The sequence below is a fragment of the Pararge aegeria genome, chromosome 24, assembly GCF_905163445.1.
Source record: "Pararge aegeria chromosome 24, ilParAegt1.1, whole genome shotgun sequence".
NCBI classification, from domain to species: Eukaryota; Metazoa; Arthropoda; class Insecta; order Lepidoptera; family Nymphalidae; genus Pararge; species Pararge aegeria.
The window spans coordinates 12046100-12068324 of NC_053203.1; the positions used below are offsets into that span (position 1 = coordinate 12046100).

The window sequence follows — 22225 nt, forward strand, 5'->3', positions numbered from 1 at the left end:
AATTCTAACAAAACACATTGACTGGCTTCCGATGGTAGAGTAACTAAGAACCGACCCACTTGACATTTCAAAAGAGCCTTTGAAGTCATCGTCATTATCAAGTCATTACCGGCCCACTACAGGGCACGGGTTTCCCCTCAGAACGTAAAGGGTTGAGGCCATAGTCCACCACGCTGGCCCAGTGCGGATTAGTAGACGGAGTTTTTGCGTGTTTCCCGATGTTTTCCTACCCTGTTAAAATGCAACCCTAAATTAAAACTTAACATGTTTTTGCGTGTTCCCCGATGTTTTCCTACCCCGTTAAAATGTAACCTTAAATTAAAATGCCCATAACTTTTGACAGCCGTTTGGCGCAGTGGGCAGCGACCCTGCTTTCTGCACAAGGCCGTGGGTCCGATTCCCACAACTGGAAAATGTTTGTGTTATGAACATGAACGTTTTTCAGTGTCCGTGTTTTTATCGTATTATAAGTATTTATGTGTATTATATGTATAAAAATATTCATCAGCTATCTTAGTACCCGTAACACAAGCTACGCTTACTTTGGGGCTAGATGGCGAATGTATTGTTGTAGTATATTTTTTTTTTAAAACCTTCCAAAAGTTAGAGGTGCGTGCGGGGAATCGAATTTGATTACCCTGAAATGAAAACCGAAGCCCTTATCACTAAGCTATAGTCACCGCTTGTGAAGTCGGACTAAAAAAACATAATTATTATATTTTATTTATAAGATGGAAGGTTGGGCTGAGGAGGTCAGATAACTGTTATTACATTTAAATACCTGCCAAATAAGGGTATAATAAAACCAGGTGACTCAATTAAAATATTTTATTGTCTCTTAATCAGTATTATTTAAGTTTGTACATTGGTATTTGTATTAAAAATCTTACATAATAAAATTACTACAAAGAATAGTGGTACAAAAACGTATCACAGCACTCGTGTACTAATTAGTTAATTAGAATTATATACTTTAAACTATACTTGAATTTATATTAATTTATTTTAATAGTTGGTGTTGCAGTACCCCGTTTTAAAATTATCTTGTAAACTTATTAGATTCTTGAACAATGTTACATTCTAGCAAACCAAACTACTAAAACTATGTCAGATCAAACTAAGAACGGTAGTAAAAATGATATCAGGGCACATTGCCAATTAAACAAAACTTTTTCACTTTAGATATAACCGACAGTCCTCTTTGCAGAGCATGGGGTACATGTGATACTGACACACGAAATGCTCCGATGTAGAGGAGTAGCAAGCATACCTTGGCTCCCCAGCATCACTCCCTGAAGCACTTGGCGACCTGGGCGGCCTGCTTAGCTTCTGGAGTGAGCTCGGCTGGCTGGATTGACCCCGCGGGGAGCCCAACAAGTACGAAGACAAGCCCAGAAGAAAGAAGGAGAAGAAGAATGTTACATCTACTTTGTTTCTTATTTTCTAACAAGATTATTCTTATCGTCCATTAAACTTAGTTGTACTTCGACATCAGAGCACTTTCTGCCTTTAAAACTGTCCTCAATATCTTGGAGAGTACGGTCTTTAGTCTCTGGTAACATTGCATACATCACCAATAGACAAACAGTCAAAGTTGCAGAATAGACTAGAAAAGCACCTTCCACGCCAATAGATGTGTAGAAATGTGGAGCTGTTTTCATTGACACCACAAAAGCCGGTGTCAAAAATGAAGTGGACAAAGTTGAACCTAAACTTCGGTAAGTCAACGGGAATACTTCGCCACAAATAACCCAGTTCAAAGGAACTAAACCTAAACAGAAGGATAAACTGTATAAAATCATCAGAGTCATTGGTACGGTATCCAACAACCAAGTTTGTGTTATAATTTCAGCTTTCCTCAAATATATGAAAGCTGATATTAAAGCTAATGATAGTACCGTCATAACTCCACTGCTGAATAGAATAGTTCTTCGTTTCACATTTTTGAGTAAAAATATAGCGAGTAATGCACAAATTGTCCTCAACAAATCTATCACTGTGAACTGCCACGCTACATCTTTAGCCTCCTGTTTATTTAAAACTGCTTGCAAAATTAAGTTTCCGTAAGCTGGCACCATGTGTGCACCACCAAACTCAAAAACTACCAGCATACATATAGCTACAATTAATGGCTTATAAAACTCTTTCTTTTTAAATATTCTCATTACAGTTTTTATTGTATCCATTATCGTCTTAAACAGCCTGTTAATCTTAAATCTCTTATTCACTTGACGTTTCTTTCTCATTCCTTCTAGCTGAATCTCTTTTTCTTGTGCTCTGATCATTGATTCCAATTCTTCTGTTTGGGCGACACCTTCTCCACGCACCCATCTAAAAGCCTTCTTTGCATCTTCAAACCTTCCTTTCGAAATCAACCAGCTCGCTGATTCAGGAGACAAACTTATAATAACCATGGATATTAGTGGAAACAAGGAGCATACTACAGCTGTATTTTTCCATGACATGTATGCTCCCCAGACATGAGAAAGCAAAATCCCTAATCCTAAAGATATAGCAAAAGTACCTAAAAATGCTCCTCTATATCTAGGTTCTGTATATTCCGCAACCAAAATAGCAGCTAAAGGTGTTCGTAGGCCCAATGCAAGTCCATGTAAGAATCTAGCAAGGAGGAATAAAGGAACAGAGTTTCCTAGGACGAATACAATCCAGCCTAGTAAAGCTGGGATGGTGCAGATGAGGTGAGACTTTTGTCTACCAAAGCGTGTCATCAGGACTGGTGATATAAAGTTGCCGACGATTCCCATCACGCCTACTGCTGACGCTGGAAAGAGAAAAAAGAAAGTCACAGCTTTAAGGCATTCAGTTTAAGATTTTTATTTATTTAAAATACATACTTTTACTTATAACTAAATAATTGTACTTTTTTTATTCTAGTCCCGTGGGTTCCAAATATACAGCTTAATGAGGTAATAGTATGATTTTAATTTTCGTGTCTGCCGAAAAGTTTGTATTAAACTAAAACTGCTGTATTACCATCAACTGCGATCGCAATTCGTCTACATAGCGTGGTCAATATGGTCAAACCCTCCGATTGGTAGAGCCCTTTAGTACAGCGGTGGACGGTTATAGGTTATTGATGACGTTTTCGGCGTCTAGACTGTTTGTAATATGACATGTCACAGTAACTTTAACATAATTTAATGACAGCAATTGGCTGAGCAATTATTTAAAGTTATAATAAATTTAATAATGTACTGTGACTAATTATTCTGACAAAGACATTTGTTTCTGCTAACACTAATTAGAAGGGTCAAACTTTTTCTTTACGACCTGACAGGGCTTCATGACTATGTTTAGGCATAGATGCAAGTAAATAAAGAATCTCCACAAATATACAGACTCGATGTTTCAAAAGGGCCGATATAAGGACAGTCTACTTTAAACGTTTCGTGAACCGTTAGCGTGGTAACCGATTATTCACTTCATCAACTTTGATGCGGGGTATGTAGGGTGAAAAGAAATTACCTATCCAGGACGTGTCATGATCCGTTAGCGTGACAGGGCCGCCGTCGCTCTTGATCTGCGCGAACAGCACCGCTGGGAAGCCGTGTGCGCAACCATGCCCAGCGATGTTCAGCGCCGCGCCGGAAACCACGAACGCCTGCAGGATAGAGGTACAGGATCGTACTAATACGTTGATGGTAGATGGATGTTCGTTTATCTTTCACGTATAAACTACTGAACCAATTTGACTGCCAATTGGAATTAAGTTAAATAATACTTTAAATAGACACAAAGCTTACTACTTATTCCAGAAAAAGTAGGGCTCCGGCGAGATTTATGAAAACCAAAAAAAAAGTGGATGAAGCCGCGAGCGTCTGTTAGTCTTTTATTACATTGCTAGGATCGCCAGACGGGGTCAATTTGGCAATTCAGAATTTTTAGATTTTCCTAGTCTGGTTGTCGCCAAACGATGAAACGTTTCGATACTAAATCGGGTAGATACCTATTAGGGATATGAGTTTAATATGACTGCCATAAACTCCAACTTAGAACTTCTACAATGCAAAAATTCTTTATTCCAAAGTAATATAGTTGCATTACGAAATACAGCGTCATGTTTCGGAGAATGCGGTCAAAGAGTAGAAACGCGATGCGATAGATTTGCATTTACTTATTTATTTGATCATAATATGTGTATAAGGCAGTAATACTCCGAGCGTAGCTGTCTCCATCGCTAGCGGAGAGACTCTGAGCTTTCTTATTAGGCCCATTTTTAGCGAACATAATATTACTATAGTCACCATATTCTGTATTTATTTTTGGTATATGGCTCAGCAGGGCTATAATTAACATGTCGACCAGCTAAATCACTGGAACATGGAATAGGAGAAGTTTACCCCCGTTTATTAATGCACATATATTATTTGGATATTATTTCCACTTGTGCGTCAGTGCTCTGAGAGTTGATAAAGCTGTGGGAGAAAGTACATTTTTATCCTTTCCCCGGGGAGATAATTGTCTCCAGCCCATGCTAGCCTTGTTGGCAAGGGATATAATTTAGACGGCCCATTGGCGCAGTTTGCAGCGACCCTGCTTTCTGAGTCAAAGGCCGTGGGTTCGATTCCCACGACTGGAAAATGTTTGTGTGATGAACATGAATGTTTTTCAGTGTCTGGGTGTTTATCTGTATATATTATAAGTTTTTATGTATATTATTCATAAAAATATTCATCAGTCATCGTAGTACCCATAACACAAGCTACGCTTTCTTTGGGGCTTGATGGCGATGTGTGTATTGTCGTAGTATATTTATTTATTATTTATTTATAATTAACGTGTCCACCAGCTAAAGCACGGGAACATGGAATAGGAGAAGCTTACCCTCGTTTATTAATACACATATATTATTTCCACTTGTGCGCCAATAATGCTGTGAGAGTTGATAAAGCTGTGAGAAACGAAAAAAATTATACTCTTTCCCCGGGGAGATAATTGTCTCGTGTATTTCCACTCGCAGTAATGTAATGAGGTGTTTTCCAACCGCAGTTTAGATAAATAACGCCAATTTCCTGAACATGAGATAATATGAATAATAAAATATACTTTCCAAAATTTAAACTCACCTGTTTAATGAAAGGTTTCATCTTGTTCCGGCCTCATTAAGAACTCGATCTGAAAAGGGGAAAAATGTGTCACTATATGCACCTAGTTTATAAAAATGATATTTATATAAAAATCGGCAATTCGAACCACGATTTAACTAACAGTGCGTTCTTAAGTTGCCTCTTCGAACAGTGCGTGTTGCCAGTGATGACCTATGGCTCCGAAACATGGTCGCTAACTAAGGGCCTCATAAGAAGGCTCAGAGTCACTCACCGGGCGATGGAGAGAGCTATGCTCGGAGTATCTTTACGTGATAAAATGTGGCGATTCGTAGAAGAACCAGAGTTACCGACATAGCTCAACGAGTCGCGAAACTGAAGTGGCCATGGGCGAGGCACATAGTTCGGAGGAGGGATGGAACGCAACATCTTGGTGTTTCACCAAGGTAAACTAGCTTGGTGGCGCGTCTGTGTTGGTAGAACCCAACCAGCAGTGGTGTGCACTTCACACATGCACAAAAGTGCTGCCTACCATAACATTTTCGTACAAATGGCAACACAGGAGGATTATGACATTTTATGCCATTTTAATGCTCTATGCTTACCCAGGTCCAAATTCCTCTGCACGCCACTGACGAATAGACCGGAGAAAATTTAGAAATGTTTAATTCTCAAATTTACAAATTGTATATACCAATCTATTGGCGGTATAAATACAGTTTTAGGAAACATGTCATCCAAATTACAAAAAAAAATTAATTGATTTATATAATGTAGCGGTAAGCTAAATATACTTAATTAGTGGCTTTAACAGAGCGGCATAGTCGCATTGACGACAAAGCTTTTTGGGACAAAATTAAAAAAATTCAAAATTCATTTATTTCAAGTAGGCCTAATATAAGCACTTTTGAAACGTCAAGTCTGTCTGTTTGTAGTGATTCTACCACCGGTTCGGAAGGCAGATTCTACCGAGAAGAAGCCGGCAAGAAACTCAGCAGTTGCTCTTTTCCAACATCAACAATTTACAATTTACATCAACAAATTACAATTTACATTTTTGGACAGAAACAATTACATATTACAACAATAGCTCTTAATTTTAACAAAAAGAAAAAAAAATAGGGTTAATATGTAATCCACAACACTATCCACATAATATTGTAAGGAGCAGTAGGGCGATACGATGTAGATACAGGTAACACTTACTATGACAGACAATATTAATTGTAGGTACCTAAAGTACCTAATCAAAAAATTAAATGAGCTGTCATAGCATTAACTTAATGCAAAAAAAAGAAAAAAAAGTAAATAAATAAATAAAAAATCTCTAGTGCTACTAAAAAAATACATAACAAAAAAACAACAAAGGAATAGAAAAACTAATTGATTGATTCATATAAAAGAAAGAAAGAAAAAGAACACACAAAGAGAGAAAATAATATTAATAAATATCGATTAAGTTCTCGAATATAACACTAATATTTCAATTAGCTTGAAGAGATTTTTTAATAGTTCTTTTGTAGCTACCTTCAGACAGAATGAAGATGTCAATATTATTTGGATATTATATACACTTGTGCGCCAGTGCTCTGAGAGTTTATAAAGCGTGTTCGATTCGAAGTGGGTTCGATTCCCACAACTGGAAAATGTTTGTGTGATGAGCGTGAATATTTTTCAGTGTCTGGGTGTTTATACATATATTCTAAGTATTTATGTATATTATTCATAAAAACATTCATCAGTCGTCTTAGTACACAAGCTAAGCTTACTTTGGGGCTAGATGACGATGTGTGTATTGTCATAGTATATTTAATTATTTAAAAAAAAAAAAAAATTAAAAAAAAAAAAAAGAATAAAAAAAAAGCTGTTGGAGAATATAAATTTATATCCTTTCCCCGGAGATATAATTGTCTCCTGCCCATGCTAGCCGTGCTGCCGCATAAATCTCAACTATCTACCACGAACTATAAAGTCAGTTTTATATTTTTCAAAATCCCATTATTAAATGAATGAAATACTGTTTAATTAACACTGTAATGAAGTGGGTTAGTCTCCTTAAAACACAGTTTCAAGTATAATGTCATTTCCGAGTGTAACTCGAGAGACGCTTGACCTGGTGGCGTGTCGAGTCTCTCGCAGACTAATGTCATTTATTTACATGAACATGTTATATGTTATAAGCTCTAAACTACGATCAGTACATTAATAATAACGAAAATAGCATTTTTCTTAGTAAATAATTTACAAACATTAAAAAAAACCGAATTGAGGAACTCCGTTCCTCCGAGGATCCTCGTTTTTTGTATGTAGGTTAACTATTGAGTACACGGATTTTTTTTATTAAATATTATAATTTATTATTGAATTGTCCGCCTCTCTACTATCCTAACAGGGTTTACATTGCTTTTGATTACTATGACATATCCTATCCCTATCCCTACTTCCCTACTTCCCTACGCTTTGTTACGCTTTCACGCAAAAACTACTTAACCGATCCTCATGAAACTTTGTGCACATATTCTTGGAAGTGTTAGAAGTAATATAGGATACTTTTTATGCCGACATTAAGCTCGTTTCCTTTGGGAGATGGGATGAAAGTGATTTTACACCATAACTCCGACAAATTATAACCGATTTAAATAATTATTTTTGTACTATAGAGGTTATAATATGCATTTAATTTCGCCCAAACTGTATAGATCTGATGAATGTGGTTGGAGATAAAGGACAGAACTCCTCCTCCTACTCCTCAGCGGACAGCAGCAAACCCCTTATTTAAGGCTTAGCGATACTGAATACTTTTTTTTTTAAAACTACATCTAAATTGAATGCCAAATCAAAAAAACAAAATCAAACGCAGACGAAGTCGCGGGCAACAGCTAGTTAAGACATATATGAATAAAGTAATGTCATTTAAAATGCAAATAAATTTAAATTGAGTATCGATACTACCCGGGTATAGAATCCAGGACTTCGTTCTTCGATCGAACATGCTAATCTATTCAGCGCTACAAAGACAAGCGCAGACACAGAAATCCGGTTTTCCACCCTATTTTTTTTATTCCACTACAAGTTAGCCCTTGACTGCAATCTCACATGGCGGTAAGTGATGATGCAGTCTGAGATGGCAGCAGGCTTACCTGTTAGGAAATATGGTAGCCCTACACCGGATCTGTTTCTATACGACATCGCAACGGAACACTAAATCGCTTAGCGACACGTCATTGTCGGTGGATAACTAGCCACGGCTGAAGCAGTACAAATTCCTAATTTGCCTCTGCCGGGAATCGAACGCGGGACCTCCCACATAAATTCGCAGCGCTTAGCGTTGCGCTAGGGAGGTCGGAAATTTTGCGCTGGAAGTTAAAAATCGGTATAAAATATAAGTACTTTTAGCAATATAAAACACGGGCCTTTTGTTTGAGAGTTCTGTCGCGGCCGTTCTCAATGCTTCCCATTACATACATGGAGAGCTATTACACGCTCTCAACTCGTATGCGGGAGGTGCTCGTATCGCGAAGCGTAGGCTTTTGTGTACAGCGGGCTTATTTTCGCTACTCTGTATTGGAAAATGGGATTTAAACAAAGTGATACTAACACGTTTTCACTAACGACGTACAAGGTAATCTATCTTTATCTATACTTAATAGAATAAATGATCGAGTATATAATAATAATTATAAATAAATAACAAATAAATAAATATGCTACGTCAAGGCACATAACGCCATCTAGCCCCAAAGTTAGCGTAGCTTGTGTTATGGGTACTAAGATAGCTGAATATTTTTATGAATATAATACACATGAATACTTATTATATACATATAAACACCCAGCCACTGAAAGACATTCATGTTCACCACACAAACAATTTTCCAGTTGTGGGAATCGAACCCACAGCCTTGGACGCGGAAAGCAGGGTCACTGCCCACTGCGCCACTCGGCTGTCAATGATAAATACCTACCTAACAGTAGTTCACATATAGAAATAGTAATTAATTAATAATTCGACCTTAGCAGCTCCAAGTGCTGGTGACATAATAACAGGACCTAACAATAGCATATAAATCTAGCCCTGACCTCATTTGTCTAGTAAATAGCTCAAAGCTCAGTTACAGGTAACCTTCCAAGTGCATCTAAGATCTGAGTAAACAATCTAAAAACGCAATTAATGCGGTATTGTTGTAATAAATACATAAAATAAAATCACATCAGTAAACTATTTAAATTCAATTTCCAGTCCAAAAATCAATTATTTGTTTAGGCTTTTTACAGGGACCTGAGTCTGTGTTTTGGTTTCACAGTGTCAGACTTTACAGAAATAAAATGATTTATTGTTTTTTTTTTGTAAGAAATAAACAAACATTAAATTTTGAAAAGTTGTAGAACGAAATTTGTTAGTTTTTATTAATGTTAATAAACAATAAATAAATAAATATATTAAAACAATACACACATCGCCATCTAGTCCCAAAGTAAGCGTAGCTTGTGTTATGCGTACAACTGATGAATTATTGTGTATACACAATAATTCACCAGTTGTGTTGTGTTCGTTCAGTGATGAATATTATTTTTGAATAATATAAGAAAAACTTATAACATTTAGATAAACACCCAGACACTGAAAAACATTCATGTTGATCACACAAATATTGTCCAGTTGTGGGAATCGAACCCACGGCCTATAGGAACTACAAGGCCGAGAGCTTTCTGGTATATTTCAATAAACCCTGTATACAGCTAGAATTGTGTATTTAATAAGTAAGGGAATAATTTACATCACTAGGGAATCGGCGTTTCCAAGAAAACAATGCGACTTCGTTACACAATCAGGCAACGCAGAGTAATTTAACGATGATACAATCATTATGATGCAAAGTCACATGATTGCAGCGTTACTGTTTCTACATAGTGCGTAAGTAGTGCAGAATAAAGCATGATACAAAATTCATTTATTTCCAGTAGGTCCAATTTTTTGAACGTCAAGTCTGCATGTTTGTATTGACTAGTCTACCAAGGAAAGCAAATTCTAGAAGAAAGCAGCAAGAAACTCGGCAGTTGGTCTTTTCCAATATCCCTACTTATACTTACTTAATATTATAAATTTCAATGTAAGTTTGTTTGTTACGCTTTCACGCAAAAACTACTTAACCGATCCTCATGAAACTTTGTACACGTAATCTTGGAAGTGTGAGAAGTAATATAGAATACTTTTTATCCCGACATTAAGCTCGGTTTGTTTGGGATAGGGGATGAAAGTGTTTGATGATTTTACGCCATAACTCCGTCAAATTATAACCAATTTAAATAATTATTTTTGTACTATAGAGGTTATAATATGTGTTTAATTTTGCCCAAACTGTTGTTGGAGATAGAGGACAGAACTCCTCAGCGGACAGCAGCAAACCCCTCATTTCCCCCCGCAGGCTTAGCGATACTGAATACTTTCATTTTTTTTAGAACTACAACTAAATTTAATGCCACATCAAAAACAAAATCAAACGCAGACGAAGTCGCGGGCAACAGCTAGTTTTAATATAAATGTATCATATGTTTATTTTTTATCCTAACCTCAATGTTGGTAGGTAATGACGTTTAAGTTAACTCATTGTATAATTGATTGGATGAAGCGTTGATAGCGGATTGGGTAGGAACTCGACTTAACTTTCGGAAGGCCGAGTTCGAATCCCAGCACGCACCTCTATTTTTTCTAAGTTATATGCGTTTTAAGACATTAAAATATCACTAGCTTAAATTTTGGTGAAGGAAAATATATCTGGAGGAAACCTGCATGCCTGGCAGTAATACAATATGTTTGCAAAGGTGTGTGGAGTCCACCAATCCGCACTAGACCAGCGTGGTGGACTACGGCCTGTGGGGTCAGACCCGTGCCCTGTAGTGGGCCGGAAATGGCTTGATGTGATAATGATGAAGATTGTTTTAATTAGCGCACGATTAAAAGCACTCAACCTTACGAAGGTTTTCATTTATTTCAAGTAGGCCTAATATAAGCACTTTTGAAACGTCAAGTCTGTCTGTTTGTAGTGACTCTACCACCGGTTCGGAAGGCAGATACTTCGATATGCATTCACTAAGACTATTTCTAGTAAGTCGATTGATTATGACATCTTTTTGTTTATAAATACTATGTTTTGCCTCACAAAAATAACTATATGGATTTTAGTATACCTTGAAGCTTTTGTAAGTTTATCTAAATAATTTACAAAGGGATTTGCTTGATTTAAGTTTGTACATTGATCGTACAGCTTCTGTTATAAAAATATAGTTATATGTTTGACGGCCGATTGGTGCAGTTTGTAGCGACCCTGCTTTCTGAGCCCAAGGCAGTAGGTTCGATTCCCACTATTGGAAAATGTTTGTGTGATGAGCATGAATGTTTTTCAGTTTCTGGGTGTTTGTAAATATTCTAAGTATTTATGTTTATTATTCATAAAAAAAATATTCATTAGTCATTTAGTACCCATAACACAAGCTACGCTTACTAGCGATGTGTGTATTGTCGTAGTATATTTATTTATTATTTATTATTTTATGTATTTAGTTCGTTCCAAGGTACGGAACCGTACTTGTACAAGTCTGACTCGAACTTTGCCGGTAAATTTTTAAAGAATTATTATATGTGCCTATACCTATAATATATTATGTTATTTTGTAATTCGAATAAAGCAATAATAACAAAGTTTAGTCATTCGATACTTTAGTCACTGTAAAATAGTTTTTGTGACGGCGCATAAAAATTTGGTGACCGCTCAAACTATTTCCCAACAACAAAGCAGCACGTGGGCTGATAAAGCAGAAATATCAAGATATAAGGTAAAAAAGTAATGACAAATAAAAATAGACTGTTGTCAAGAATCCGGTTTAGGTACTTATCTACTGAAATTATTATGTACTTATTGAATTCATAAGTTGCTACAAACGTTATTTTTTACAATGAGTAATCAAAGTGAAAGTGAAATATTTCTTTATTCAAATAGGCCCATATATAGGCACTTTTGATACTTCATCATATCAACCCATTTCCGGCCCAATACAGGGCAAGGGTCTCCTCCCAAACTGAAAAGGGCCGGTTAAAGCCGTAGTCCACCACGCTGGCCCTGTGCGAGTTGGCGGACTCCACACACCTTTTTGAACATTATGGAGAACTTTCAGGGATGCAGGTTTCTTCACGATGTTTTCCTTCGCCATTGAAGCTACATAACTTAAAAAAGTTAGCGGTTCGAGAAAAATTATATCCCCCTATTATAGGGTTATATAAACAAGGAATACAATTTACGTGTCCACCTGCTAAATGAGAAGTTTACCCCGTTTATTATACCGGGTTTATTATTGGGATATTATTTCATGGAGAGTTGATAAAGCTGTGAAAGAATATACAATTTTATCCAATTCCCAGGGAGAAAAACGTATCCTATGCTAGTCGTGCAGACTAAATGAGAGCCAAGAAATAATTATGTATACACATATTTTTATCTTATCTCTGACGAGATAAGGATTTTTCTTAGTCGTGCACTCTTGGCAGAGTGGCCGTGGCTGCTGAGATGAATATCATGGCGCTAGGCATCATTGGATTGCACGGCTTCTCGCGCGAGTCTTCTCCACTTTTGGCGGTTGGTAGCGTATCGAAAACATTCTACCACAGTTGTCTGGTTCATCGATTTCACCGTATCTATCCACCGAGTAGGTGACCGCCCTCTTGCCCTTTTTCCTTCAACCTGTCCTTGCACCACCAATCGTTCAATCGACCCCTCATTCCTTGAGATGTGGCCAAAAAACTTGAATACGCGTAACTGCACCGTAGACGAAAGTCGTTCCTTGATATTCAGTTCTTTTAAAATTGAATTGTTGGTGCGGAATGAAGTCCAAGGGATCTTTAAAAGGCGCCTCCAGCACCGCATCTCTAGGGCATCGATTTTTCGGCGGTCTTGTAGTCTAAGTGACCAGGTCTCCGCTCCGTATAAAAGATAGATAAGGATAGACATAATAACTATGTCATGGCGCGCATAGTATTTAGCTCTACTTGCCGCGTTTGGAACCCTCGTCGCTTATTGCTATATGTACAGATCAAAAGCGCCTTTATAGGTAAAATAAGAAAAAATAAAGTTGTGACTTCGACTTTATCGAATAGCCCGCCCTTTTTGATGCGTTGTATGTAAATAAATAAATATACTACGAAAATACACACATCGCCATCTAGCCCCAAAGTAAACGTAGCTTGTGTTTTGGCTACTAAGATCACTTATGAGTACTTTATGAATACTTATAATATACAGATAAACATCGAGATACTGAAATAAGTCAATTTTTAACACACAAATATTTTCCAGTTGTTGGGATCGAACCCACAGCCTTGGACTCAGAAAGCAGGGTCGCTGCACCAGTCAGCCGTCATAATATGATGATTATATTGACGGCCGATTGGCGCAGTTCGCAGTGACCCTGCTTTCTGAGCCCAAGGCCGTGGGTTCGATTTCCACTACTGGAAAATGTTTGTGTGATGAGCATGAATATTTTTCAGTGTCTTGGTGATTATATGTATATTCTAAGTATTTGTGTATATAATTCATAAAAATATTCATCAGTCATCTCAGTACCAATAACACAAGCTACGCTTACTTTGGGACTAGATGCTCATTTTGGCTCATTACTATAAATACTCGCGTTAATACCAGATTAAAATATTTTAAACCATTTGCCCTAAGTGTCTAAAAGAACAATACTTCCTTTTACAATCCCATCGTTCGCATGTGCCGCCTTTACAATGATTTAGTTTCAAGTAATCATAATATTGACATTTTTAACAAAAGGTTAAATATTTTTAAAAATCAAATTATTAAGCACTATTCCACATAATCTTTAGGGAAATAATATATATATTATTATTTAAGTGTTTCTTTTTTGTTTCAACTTTAATTTTATCTTTACTTTCTGTTTAACTTAATTCCAAGTTGTGTACACATACTTTGGGTTGTAGCTTAGAACAAACTACAACCCAAAGTACTTGTTATTACTTATATTTAGATCTACTTTCGGTTATTACCTGTTTTGTGTACCTAATAACAATAAACAATAAACAAAGATGGCGATGTGTGTATTGTCGTATCATATTTATTATTATTATTATTATATTGTTATGGCAGACTTAGTGTTGGTTAGTTCGTGAGGGACAGTTAGTTAGTTTCCTATTAACATTTTGATACGGAATCCTAAAAGCAGCGCTGCCGGTATTGCGTATCAAGCAGTCCCTATTATCATTTATGCTTGAATGGCACGAATCGTTGCGAAATGTCATAAATAAACAATTACTCGTAACGTTTACGTATTTATGTGACAATTATCCCATACGTAAGGGTTTTATGTGATACTAGCTGTTGCCCGCGACCTTCGTGGGAACCGTTTGTTTCACTGGAAAAAAGTAGCCTATGTTACTCTCCCTACTTTTAACTAACTCTATGCCAAAAATTAAGTGGATTGGTTGCTTAGTTAGGGCGTGAAAGAAGGATTAACAAACACACTTTCGCTTATATAATATTAGTAGCACTAGCGCATCCTTGTGACATTGCATCGTCCGCTTACAACTTCTGAGTTCTGATAAGTTTCCTATATATTTTCTGCAGCTATTCTACTAAATGCACCGCGGCCGTTTAGACCCTAGTCTTTAATTGAGCTATTAAATGCATATTTTTGAAGTAAAACTTCTTAAGGCGCGACTAGGGAGTAACTTAGATTTTTTTCTGACGAAAGTAACGCTTTCCTCAGACGTCTGTGTAGTCGTATTTCAGCTATTTAAAAATAATAATTTGGATTGGTCGTAAGTATATGTCATATACTCCACGCTTCTTGACTTTTACGCCAGCTAGTGGCAAATATCATAATCAATTAGGATTATTTACTTCCAACATTTTCAAACGGATCGCGGAGTGCATAAAAATTAAACATGAACATTTTACGCTTTCATCAATATGTAATAAGAAAAGATTTACTTAAATCGCGCGTAAAGGTTACACGCACACAATTTTTTATATCAGAGCTTTGCGCGTTCTGACAATTTTATCTCTTATTTACTACCTAACCATTGGTGGTAGAATTTTTATAAATCCTTCAATATGAATTCTACTATTACACTTGCCCAGCCAAATACCAATTTTCATCGTATATCGAGATGAAAAATAACGGACCTCCATACAAACTTTCTCCCCCTTGGTTTACTTTATAAAATAAATCATAATTTCAAGTACTTAATCCCAGCTGTTTAACAGATGAGTCAGTCAGGACGTTTTTTGATAAAAGCATAAATAGAACGGTGCAGGACATGATCACCATCGGCAAATTAACGTCTGGCCTGTGCCTGATCCGGGAATCGAACCGTAGAATATAATAGAACGGTAGGTGACGAAGTCAGTTTTTAAAAATCGGATATTTATATATATCCGATTTTGTTCTCAAAGTCGTGTGGAGCCCACCCATCCGCACAGCGCCAGCGTGACTACGGCCTTAACCCTCCTCATTGTGGGAGGAGACACGCAGAGTGATTACGTATCTCGCGACAGTAGTGATTGCTAGATTAACGCCTAGTCACTTTTGTTTAAAAGTGATGTTTGACAGCAGTGATTGCAAGATTAACGCCAATTCAAGATTTATGCCTGTCGCAAGCCTGTCGCGAGATACGTAATACCCTTTGCCGTGCTCTGTAATGGACCGATAATGGGTTGGTTCGATGAATTTTGCTTTATCTTTCCGATATTCTTCTTAACTAAGGATGGGTATCTGTTTCGATCTACTTTCGTTTGACCTTTGCCGGTACAATTCAAGAAAAACAATTTAATTCTAAACGTGTTAAATACCGTGACTACAAATACCTACTACCGTGATCACAAAATTAATGAAAAAAAAAACAATAACAATCCTGTGCATTCATTTTGTTTCCGTATTCGGTGTTACGCATCGTGAGTTTTACAATCGAGTAGACAATGGGCCATAATCGATTTTGTAATGATTCCGAGTAAAGTGATAGATTCAATGCTTTATAGGTAAATTACCTTTGACATAGACCTCTTTATATAGTTCCAGGATTTTATAAAGAATAACAATCATCGTCGTCTTCTTTTTTATAAATTTAAAATGCATATAAAAATGCTATAAAATTGATGTAAAAGGCATATACTTATTACGGCATCGACGGTAGGAGAGCCTCGCGATTGCCAGAGAGTCGCAGGTTCAAATCCTGTCGATTCCGAAAAATTTTATATGCATTTGAAATTTATAAAATTGATAATTCCTCCAAGTGTAGGTAAAATTCTATAAAAATAATAAAATTATCGTCGTCTTCAACCAATTATCCCGTCCATATGCCGTAGCCACGCTGGCCCAGTGCGGATTGGTGGGCTCCACACGCCTTTGAGAAAATTATGGTTAAATTTCTTAACGACAAGGCTGCTTGGCACCAGGCTCTGCTCTAAATTACTCACAAGATAGTAAAATTCTAAAAATTGTTAAACAGTAAAATTATGCTGGAAAATAGCAAAGAGTTGTTTCGGTGGAATTTGCCTTCCGAACCGGCGGCAGAAGTCACTACAAACAGACTTACTTGACGTTACAAAAATGTTTATAAACTAGGTCTATTTGAAATAAATCAATTAATTTTATTTTTTTCGAATTTATTTTTCTCATGACTTCAGGTTGCCTTACTATGTTTCTTCCCCGATAAAGTAAGTTATATTTTAATTGCTAAAAAAAAGCACAAAGCTCCGAAAGTAGGTGCGTGCAGAGGATTCAATTCGGTTTTCTCGGCACCAGCCTTTCTGGCGTGATTCAGTAACAATTTACACGTTTTTTACGTACATAATAACTTTTAGATTAATTATTCCTACATTTGGATGATTGAGGTATAGTTAGAATCCTGACATCATCCTGGGGTATATTTCGGTAAGAAGCAAAGTTGTATCAATATGTCGCTGAAGCCTTCTTTTAAAAGTACCTAGTATCACTACCTCTGTGACACCGCGGTATTCCATTACAATTAAAATAATCTTAACAAATTCAGTTAAAAGTAAGGTAAGTATACAGACAAAACATGATATGTGACGATAAACAAAAGAATATACAGTAAAACGGTTACGTATAGTCATTTTTTTTAAATTTTAAAATTACTTATAACATTTTTTTATTACGTACAATTAGTGTGAGTGGTTTAGAATAAAATAGCAGGGACCAGGGTCGTTATATGTAGATTACTTCTGAACGCGACCATCTTGTCATCGCCTAATAAAAACTTTTTTGAGGTGAAACCATTAAAAAAAAATCGATTTTGCTTAGCTACAATCGATTGAAAGTTACCGATGCGTATAAACGCTACCAATAAGGAAACGATATTAAAGGTGGCTTTTTTCCTTTCTGGTTCAGTGCGATGAGCTTGAGGCTACGGGTTCGATCTCCAGTTGGTTCAATTTTGAAGCTCTTAGGTCTTATTAGCGTATCAAGTTACAGAAATGTTTACGATGGTTACAGACAGAGTGTATAAAGGTGTTTAAGAAGACTCAATTGACTTAAAGAAGAAGAAGGAGATATATATGTCACACCGCTAGATCGTACACAGTACTTGACGTTTTAAAAGTCCCTATATTAGGCCTACTTAGAAGAAACAAATTTTGAATTTTTGAATTTTGATCACGCTCTTAACGCAGGTTCCGATTCAATAAGTACCAGAGCATTATCAGCCCTAAGGAGTTGTTTACTTAGAACATATTTAGCAGTTTAACGTTACAATAAACAAAAGCAAACTCAAATGTTTATTGAGAGAGTATAAGCTATATTTGGATTTTAAACTTAAAAGATCGTATTTGCATTTGCGACTAAAAATCAAAAGGTACTGACCGAAAAATAAATATATACATATCGTTTTATGTGTGCACATAATATGCGCGCAAATATTATACTTTTAATGTTTGTTTGCGATTTTTTTAAATATACTCGTATTACCGCTAGAAATACAAATTAACTTTTGTTCAGTAAGAGGCTTTGGTTGTAATACCAGCTGGAAAACTACAGGTATAGACATACTGCCAAGCCATTAAGCTTTCTAGTACGATGCTGTGGATAAACTATAAGGAAAAATAAGGTTTAAGAAAAAAAAATTTGCTTCCGCGAGAGTCGAACCAGGGATCTTCCTACTAAGACTAGGGATTATTATTATCATTGTCAGACGAGTGCCAGCTAAGCACAGACTCTCTGAGGGTGTAGGGGTTTAGAGCACATTGGCTTTATCATGGTGGTGATAAAACCGAGACCGGCAGCTTAGTTACAGAGGTACGGAGATTGACAGCGCCAACTTCCTAACTCAGGGTTGGTATTGAGAATTTCTCAAAAGAAAAACTCATTTTGGATCAGGGCCGGTAATCAAGCCCAGGGCCTCGTAGTATAACATACCATATAGAAGACGCAGTTATAGAATGAACGATAATTTTATTACAAAAGTCTTACCCTAAAAAATGTTTAAACACAATAATTTTACTTCGATGTTTATTGAAATAGAATTGTGAAGCTAAAAAGAAAATAGGTACTTTATTTACACCGATTTCTTCGCCGTTTCTTAGCCGATTTGCGTGTTTTTTGTGAATAAACTGGCTGCTAGTGGTGTGTCAGTATTTCAACTAAATTCTATTTACGACTGTCACTTAATTAGTCACTACGTTTCTTATGTTACTCTTTAATAATACTCGTACCTATCACACATTAAATTACATTTTTATGTTTTTAAAGTGTACTTTTTATTAATAACTACATAACTCATCAAACATTATTTTTGATGCAGTATGGCAGATATTTTAAACCGACAAAAACACATTTTAATTCAAAGGAGAGCTAGAGCATCTATTTGATTTCAACTTACCGTAAAAAATCAACGCGTCTCACACAAAAAATCACAATCGTAAAGAACTGATGCCGCACCATTCCCGATCCTACAACAGTGAACGGGCGATGAGAACTAAATCTTTGACGTTTGGCGAACAAATTATAAACTTATTTACACATTTAACCTTGACTTTGAAGAAAGCTAACTTAGAGGAATTGTTAAGTTTATTACTAGGAAATACTACTATTGATTGAAATGCTCTGCGGACACGTAATATCGTACTAAATATCGGGCGTTAGAATATATTTTCGGCGTAACAGTAAGTGATGGAATTCAAGATTGTTTAATAAGTTACCTACAGCCCGTATCTCGTTCTCTAGAATTAGGCTAATGTAAGGTTACTTGAATTTTCGTCACAGATAAATGCCATTCTAAGCTAGATTATCAATACGAGATGATATGCAAATCAATAAAATGAATGCTTTTGATAAAAACAGTCATGGAATCTTTTTACGCTATAAAATGCTTTAAGGATTTTTCAGTTAACAAAAACAGTTTATTTTATTAGTAAGTATAGTTATTTATTATTTTATATTATGTCAGGAGCGAAAACAAATAGTCTTTGACGCTTTGACTCTAGACGCTTTGAATTAAAAATTGAACCTGTATGGTGGATTTTTAAACTTATATCGTTAAACAAAAAGTACAACTAAATTGTAGTCGGTTAATAATTGGTGAATAATTGGTAAAATAGTAAAATACATTAATCAAACGGGTTAAATAGAGTAAGAAAAATGTTAATCGGTAAAAATGTGCTCTCGAGTGGGACTTCGTTGCATTATATAAACGAGAAAGGTAGGGTAGAATAGACATCAATATGAGCTTTCACCAAAACTTGTACGAAAAACTCAACTTGACTAATTGCCTTGCAACGAGGCAAAGTTCCTTTGGTTTGGTGGTTTAACGCGGTCACAATTATAGGCAGTGTTGGAAAGCCACCGTGTAACAATTTGGTGGCCACCGACTACGCCTTTTTGTTAAATGTAAAGGTTTAAAATTTTTTATGAGTACCTACTGTTTTAAGTCTTAAGTAGCGCAGTTTTAGAAATATTAAATGATTTCTTAGGCTGGTGGTAATTTTAGAAATAGTTTTTTTTTAATGTACCAGTAGTTTTTTTTTATTGTACCAGTCTTGCGTTTGCACTTCGAAGCGAATAGTTGTGTGATTACTTAGCATTTGACCGTTGTAGAGTTTATGCAAATAGAACATTAATTAGTTTGCAATAATGACAAGATAATTCAGAATATCACAATTACGAGATGCACCACCAACACGCGAGCACGCAATATTCAGACTATCTAGATTCTAGAATGACTAATTTGTATCTTCTAAGGCTTGGATTTATGAATGGGAAGTCCATTAAGTGTAACCTGCTACTAATACAATTTATTTATTATTAATGCATTTTTTTATTGCATTATGATCGTGTGCCATGACCTGATTTTATTGTATTTTGTGTATTGTTTTGAAAATTTTAAAGAATTATTTATTTCTCTTAAAATATATAGTAAGAGAAATAAATAAATTAATTAATGTACAAGTAAACCAGGTATGAAGCTGTTTGATTTTTATAAGTTGGGATTTTGTATAAGTCAGTTGTACATGTTAGGTAGCAAAATTAAATAACGTTTTATGTTTTGCATTTTGTTTTATATGCATATTATGTAGGTTTTTGATATATTTTAATTTTAATTTTTTTTGCCTGATATCATCTTAGACTACATTATATATTGTGCTGGAGTGACGCAGTGGTAGACTGCTATATCTACCATCTTACACTGACTTTTAAGTAACTGCCATAGTTTTTACTAAAATAAATCAGATACAGTCCCATCACATAAAAAATTAAAATCACTTTATCAGGAAAGCGTCGCGTAGCGAAGGTACTATGCGCGTGTCAGTATTTTATCTTCAATAGGGTTGTCATTAGTAAACACTTACAGGGTGATTACTTTTGCATTCTTCAATATTATTTCGGAGTGCTAAGCGGTAATGTATTAATAATGATGTTAGCGGGTTAAACAGGGGTATTGTAGTTATATTAAACCGATACCCCTAATCTGGGTCTGGGTTTCGGAACGCTTTCCGGCACGTCTTTGTCGTTAGCGTAGTAACTAGCCACGGCCGAAGCCTTTCGCCAGGCCAGACCAGAGAAAATCCATATTTATCGGCCTGGACATAAGTGCACATACAAACAAAGCAGGCAAACTGTTAACATTTCTCTTTTTCTAGGACTTATCGTCAAATCTTAACTTCATATTAATTTCCAAACGAAAGAACAATTTATAAAATAATTTCAATTAAACAGAGTTCTAGAAAATCATCACAAATAAAAGTTCACCTCGATATCATAACTTCGTCCTTTTGACAGTCAGCGCGGGAATCGAACCTGCGGCCTCGATTTATCACAAGGAGGTCTAGGTTCATAAATTGTTGAAAAAAAAAATAAGATGCACTTACGACTATAAACTGTTTTTTTTTAATTCACATCATGATCAGGTAACGGTTTAACACATCACAATCTTGTTATATTATTTATTAATTAACATCATTCCACATTAAAAATAAATCACATACATTTTAATCTAATAAGTATTATTTCAATCAACAGCCTCATAATAGTAACTTCTTTAATAAAATACGCGGCGTTTTTTAATTAATTGAAACTCGCACGCGTCGGATTCCAAATTCGATTTTTTAAAATTTAAAAAGTTAAAGTTTGAATTGAAGAACGCGTTCGCTAGTGAGGGGAAAGTGTGTGCGGTCGATTTCTCCCTCACCGGCAAATCGACTGTCGCTGTCGTCAGTGCATCGTACGCGATTGCAACACTGCTTGGTTACGTGTTATTAGAGATCCATGGTTAAATTATATTACATAGTCTTTTCATTCCATGTTTTTTTTTATGATTGTTTAATAGACAATTTTTTTTTTCTTTAAAAAAAATTTAATAATTTGTTATGATTAAACCATGTACGGCTTTTTTTACATTTAGTCTAATATAAATGCAAAAAAGTCTTGTCTAAAGACGAGTGCGATGGAGACACAGAGGCAGAGGCCTTGGGAGACATAAGTACTAGATTCGATTCCAATATCCTGGACGGAGCCAATTTTAGGTGTGACTTTTTACAATTTGATTCAGTATGCTTTGAATCCTGCCATGTTGGAGGCTTCACAACATAATTCCAAAAGAAAAAACACAATTTTTGGCGATATTTCACTGGTGG

The 22225-nt window shown here is 35.9% G+C and overlaps 1 protein-coding gene across 1 annotated transcript; it reads right to left on the minus strand.

The window, feature by feature from the left end:
* Window positions 1–866: 866 nt before the first annotated feature.
* Window positions 867–21768, minus strand: LOC120634574 (facilitated trehalose transporter Tret1-like). The gene is made up of 4 exons (XM_039905275.1): window positions 21461–21768; window positions 5088–5136; window positions 3487–3622; window positions 867–2782 (listed from the first exon to the last, which is right to left on the minus strand). The coding sequence occupies exons 2-4, from the start codon at window positions 5106–5108 to the stop codon at window positions 1437–1439; spliced, it is 1503 nt and encodes a 500-aa protein (XP_039761209.1). The 5' UTR covers window positions 5109–5136; window positions 21461–21768; the 3' UTR covers window positions 867–1436.
* Window positions 21769–22225: the final 457 nt, after the last annotated feature.